This window comes from Platalea leucorodia (assembly GCF_965183815.1).
Source record: "Platalea leucorodia genome assembly, chromosome: Z".
Lineage (NCBI taxonomy): Eukaryota > Metazoa > Chordata > Aves > Pelecaniformes > Threskiornithidae > Platalea > Platalea leucorodia.
The window spans coordinates 57,542,014-57,548,013 of record NC_138858.1 but is presented as its reverse complement, the minus strand read 5'-3'; the positions used below and the strand labels follow the sequence as shown (position 1 = coordinate 57,548,013).

At 46.0% G+C, this 6,000-nt stretch overlaps 1 protein-coding gene across 1 annotated transcript in view; it reads left to right on the top strand.

Moving 5' to 3' along the window:
- Positions 1-706: 706 nt before the first annotated feature.
- The window catches only part of CPLX1 (complexin 1), a gene marked incomplete at both ends in the record, with an annotated part of 131,943 nt that continues 126,649 nt past the window's right edge, over positions 707-6,000 (top strand). The window contains one exon of the mRNA XM_082335579.1: positions 707-737. Within this exon, the coding sequence (XP_082191705.1) occupies positions 707-737 (31 nt within the window). The remainder of the gene's footprint in view (positions 738-6,000) is intronic.

Genomic DNA, 6,000 nt, shown 5'->3' with positions numbered 1-6,000 from the left:
CCTGGCTCTTCCCTAGGAGGTGCAGCCCTTGCTGGCATTGCGCTGGGGGCTTTCTGGGTGAGGTTTCTGAGGGGTTAGGGTGGGGGAGCCTGCCCCGCTCTCCATCCCGCCGCCCGGGCTGCATCCGCACCCGAGTCGCCCAGCTTCCCCCGCTTGTCCTCCCAGGCACTTGCAGAGCGCTTCACCTTCAAATGCCCCCTCGGCTGTCCCCGGCGGAGCTGCCACTGCGGAGCTAGCCCTCCAAAAACCGAGAAGGCGAGAGGCAGGCGGAGAAACGAGAAAGTTCAAAGGTTTAACGCCTTCCTGCCCGTCTGCAGGAGACAAGCCGGGAGGAGAACCGCACTGCTTCTCCGGGCTCACTCCCGGCCACCTGCCCTGCATGGGGGAACCACCGTGTCCCCTTACGTCCTCCTCCTTGCCCCCGTTTGCCATCTGCCAGCATGCAGCTCTGCTCCCTAGGTGCCAGGGGCTGCCTTGTCCTGCAAAGCCAGGGTCTGCAGGGATTGGGGGTTGGAAACTTGCCTGCACTTAGACAAGGGGAGGAAAGCTGTGGGGAGAGACCTGAGAAAGACCAGGCATCAGCCTTTTCTCCTCCTAGAGACACCATTCCTCTTTTGATTGTGCCTCTTTGCAGGCTGCCCTCGAAGGATTCCTGGTCTCTGTGCATGTGAGGTGTGAAGGTGGGCAGCACCCCTAAGCCATCGCCATGGATTTTGTTATGAAACAAGCTCTAGGAGGTAAGTGCGGTTGGCACATGAGAGGCCTTGCATCCTTCCCCCTGCCCTCCCCTTTGCACCTGGTAAGAGAAAGGATGGACTGCTGTGATCCTCTGGTAAGGGTCTGCAGCTGGAAGAACTGTTTGAGGACCTGGAAGAGCATGCCTGTTGCTGATGCACGATCAGAGCCAAGTGTTTGAAGAATTCGAGCAGGAGGGGGCAGCAACAAGCAGACACAGAAGCCCCATGTTAGGGGAGGGACCTCCCACACAAGGTGTGCAGGCCTTGCTTGGGTCACGCCTAATCTGGCACCCTACCAGCTGGCTGCATATCCTGCTGTACAGTGCGCAGGTCTTGTTTTGCAGGTATTACAAAGGCTGCAGACAGGTTTAGCTAGAGTAAACCCAAAGAAAGAGTAGCATTTTGTCAATGTCTGTGCGACCCTTTTTCATCCTCCCTCCCAAACGCTGGCCAGACCATGACCAAAAAATGGCCAGTGCAGAAATTTTTGTACCTGGTATTTGGAGAGTTATTTTTAATAAGAATACTGCCACAATAAGCGGGGAAACAGTAATAAAGTATCTCCCCAACACCTGGATTTGAGGCCAACCTTTTATATGGTTTCAGTGTATTTCCTTCCATGTGTGATGAATTGTTTTAAGCTAATGGTGGAAAATAGAAAAGGCAGTGGTGCGGGGGACAGAAATTGAAAACAACACAGAAGTATTTGGCAATGAGATTCCTTTGTTCTGCCACAGTTATGCTGCCTTTCTGGGCTGCTTGTCCTGAACATTCAATCAAAACAAGGCTGTCGCTGAGATGGTGCTGAACGCTGGCTGCTGTTGGCAGCTGGAATAGTTGGCCTCAGAGGAAGTCGATGAGGTGGTTCTGATCATTCTCTTTTGTACTCTATCTCATGTGTGGATTTTCCATCCATTTTCCTTTGGAGAAACTGTAGAGTGGGAATGTCTCATGCACGGTGTTATTGATGTCATATGCAGTATCAACATTTACTGCAGGAGTCTCTCCCATGGCATAGAAACATGATTTTCATCTTTGAAAGCAAAGGAACTGGTTTGGTGGGTTTTGGGGTTTTTTTTGTTTGTTTTTTTTTTTTTTTTTTTCACCAAGGGAGCAAAATTCTCAGTTAAGAATAGAGCAAGCAACCCAAGTTTTAGTTGGGGTGTTTTGAATGGGAAGATCAAACTGGAGAAGAAAGGGTCTAATTTGATTGTACAAAATAGTAAGATATGAAGATATCTGTGAGAAGATAACAGTTTGTATGGTAGCAGTGTTACATTTCATTACTCTTCAGTGCCTGTTTTGAAGGAGAAATAGTTTTGAGAAGAGCATATTTTGCACTGTTTGCTACAGTGTGAATAAGGTTGCTTGCACAGAAATGAACAAGTGTACCTGCGAACTGGAGATTTAGCCACTGCAGCTGGAGATCTGTGAATCCACTAAAGGGAAATAACTGCTTAGAGACTGCAGTTAAAGTCAGGGGGAGGAGGGTTGCAGCAAAGGAGTAACAGCTGAGATGCATGCCTCTTCTTGCAGCTGAATGACTAACCTGAGTTGGAAGCAATGTCTGCCTATGCTTATCAGCATTTACTCTGGGCATTTACTCTTATTCATTCTAACATAATGTTGCATGCCAGGGTCAGGATTTGCGTTATAATAGGAGTTTCTGAGAAGGCAAATTCAAAAAACATCTTTTGGTGAAGCCTGAGTTTCTGATGTCTGTCAAGATGCTGCCCAGGGCACCAGCTCTTCTGCCAGATGACTTAATGTATTAGCAAAATGTGTCTGGAACTTGCCCACTTACTCAATAAAGGAGAAGTCTCTGCAGAGTGGTAAAATCCAGGAAATGTTAATTCATTAAGCAGAGACCTATTTGTGAATTGGAAATAGTTTCAAAGAGGAAAAACAAGATCTCTCTCCCAGGGCAAATATAACATGGAAGGTAAAGGTCGTTTTGGACACTTGTTTCTCCCTGGAGTTAAAGCCCAAGCTGAAGCAATCATGCAATCTGGCTGCACTGGCACAGCAAACCAAGGACTAAAGGTTACAGTTTGTTTCCTTAATTATGGGGCCAGAACCCTTTTTATCTTCCAGTTCTGACATCCAGAGGGAGGCGTCCAAACTGAGCAAAGCACCAAACATCTTGTGGGTGACAGGCTTGCTTTGGCTAGGATACATGGTGTGATCTGCTAGTGAGCTTTTTTATTATCCCCAGTTTCAGGGAGGTCTTCCTGTAGATTTCATGGCTCTTTGATTTTAGTTTAATGTGGGTTTTCCCAGAATACCTCTGAACTCTTTTTGCTGTCTGCTTGGGATCTTTTAATTGGTGCAAAAGTTCTTATCCCATCCTCAGAATCTCTTCTGGCACTCCTGGAAGAAAGAAAAAAAAAAATGCTATTTTGTCAGTAAGGTCCCCTCCAATTTACAGAGAATCAGACTTCCTATAAATATTTCTTACAGACCACCTACAGCTATGATAGCTTAACCCTTTCACTATCTCCGCCGAGGACAGTTCACAAAGGCCAGGAGCCAACTGGGTTTCCTTGTCTGAGCATTATGGGCATGGTATTTTCTTTTCCCAGCATCCAGCACCAAAATGGGGCTTAGACCAGAGCTTACAGTAGCTAAGAGCCTGGATCTGAGAACTGTTTGCAGGTGAGGTGCTTTTGCCCTTTTCCTGCTGGACAGGGCTGTGCAGGGCACATGAGGACTTTGGGACCAGGTTTCATCATACTGGAGTGTTCAGAGGAGGTACTCGAAGGAAAACATCATTGCTGTCCCACCTCCTCACTGACCTTCTTGAGGAAGAGGAGATCTCACACTCTGATTAATTAACTGTAAACAGTAGCCTTAGCAGAACACTCCTGTGGGGTTTTCCCATTGCTTTTGAAGCAATCTGTGAAGACATTTCCTTTGTCTCTAATGGCACAAGACAATCAATTAATCAGATTTGTTTTGCCTTGGAGTTTTGCCAGTCAGAGGGGAAGAAGGCAGGAAGGTGTTTTGAAAGGTAGGTAAGCTAAGTTAGCAAGCAAGGAAAGGCAGTTGTGCTGTAGAGTTGCTTTGTTTGGAAGTCTGTGTGATTATGGGATTTAGGTTTTGTGAAATCAGTTTGGCAAGTTATTGTATTGCTGAAGTAGAACGTGTTCTTTCCCTGACTTCTTGTTAAATGGGGTCTGCAGAAGCCTGCTGTTTCTGTGCAGTGGAAGGCCATCCTCTGCTGTGCTGCCAGCACTGGGATTTTGCTGCTAGTGTTGGCAGCAGAGTCTTTGCGTGGCAGTTGACAAGCTTGAAATGTGTCTTTGCAAATCCCTGGCCTCTTCAAGGTAAAATCCTTGACCCTTTCATTAGCAGTGGGGACTGTGGTCCAGGAAAAGCAGTACAAAATGTTAGCTTATTTGACCAATTTTCTTCTGTGGCTTTTTTTGTGCTCCTCAGACCTTTCAGCACCCTGTGTGAAAGTCACTCCATTTATTGTTTGACAGTGACAGATGCCATAGATGTGAAACGCAGTCATGGTGCTGATCAGCTGTGTAGGACAAGAAGAAGAAAATACCAAGAGGAAACCTAAAGGCTTAAAATTGCTGCTTCTTCTTCCACAGAAATAACAGAGACAGCAAAGGGATATTTTGTACCTCTGACTCTGCCACACCAGCAGACATTGACATTGGTGTGTAGCCAGGGTGATTGGTCACTTTGCTGTTCCTGTGACAGTTCACTAAATGAAGAAAACCAAAGTGATTACATGATTGCATTTTACATCAGGAGTGCTGTTTACCAGGCCAGGTCAGAGCTCTGGAGCACTGTCGTCATGACCAAGGTGTATGACTTCCCAGGAAAAAGCTGGAAATAGAGGACCTGAAATGGTCCCTGGAGGAATTTAGCCACAGTGGTTTTTCATTGGGCATCGTTTATTTCTTCATAGGTTTGTGTGAAAGCAAGAGATGCATTAACACCTGACTCCTATGTCATACTACACTCATTTCCTCTGTCTGACGGCTTGGATAAATAGGGAAACAGGACTGAAGTAGAAGAGACACTAAACTTCAGGAAGCTCTGATGGCTGTCATCCTGTTACTGGGAGACTTCAGGCCAAGGGCATTTTCATATGGAAAAAGAGAAGGGGAAAGGGGAAGGTGAGGAGGACTTGTCTGAGGTGGGATCATGATGTGGTTGAAGAGAGAGATTTCTTACAGCAGAAACTAGCATTATGCAGACCAGAAGGCTGTGAACATATGGATATACAGAACAGCCATGATAGCTCTAACTGTATTACATGGTATTGCATGGGGCCCTTTTAATGCGCTCCTTTTATTGCCACAGATAGGAGAAATATGTAGCTGGGATGCCTGCCTTAAACAGTGACTTTTCCTAATGTCAGCCTGTGGATTAATCATGTAACTCACTTCATATATAATGATGCATGTGAACGGTACTGTCTCAATTTCTTCATGCTGCCAGTACTGCTTGAATTCATTGTGCAATGCAAGCCCCGTCGGGAGGAAGGATACATTTGAGTTTCTGGATAGATATTCACTGGGCTATATTGCAAGCATGATTGCTGTTTTATTGGCAGCAGCTTAGAGAGCGGACTGCTGCTTGGTATTCACTTCTTTATCTGTCAAGATTCAGCAGACACTTGTTTTGGTTCATAACAATACTTAAAATACTGTAGGCAGAAGACAAATGCAACCAGATTGCCATCTGAAATACGTCAGCAGGGGGGAACTACCTACTTCATGTGTCTTACTGGCAGCTTTGGTTCAGCTAGGTATACCGCAGAACTCAGTCCAAAGGGAATCCCCTTGTTTTTGAAGGTAGGCAGAGATTTAAACCCCCCTGAATATAATGGGATTCAAGTCACTGTCCATAAGCTCTGAAAAAGCAGCCCCTGTGCTAAGCTTGCATTAGTGAAGATGTGTGTGTTTGAATGCTTGATTACCCTGAATGGAAACCGTACTAGGGTTTAACATCTTAGCAGCAGCCTTCTGTGTGGCTTATGAACTGCATATTTTGCTGCTGCATTTGTGTCACTTTACTTGCTTGTGGTTAGGGGATTAAGTTCTTGATTTTCCCTGGAGAAGTCAGTGAGATTGAGTGCGGTTAGAGGCAACACAGACCTGTCCAGGGTGGAACAGACAGTGAAATAAACATAGTGGTTTCTGCCTTTTCCTCCTCCAACTCAGCCTCTTGTTTCTCACGTTTGCAGTTCTCTGCTGAGCCTCTCTCCTGCTCTGGGACCTCAAGCATCAGCTAGACTGTG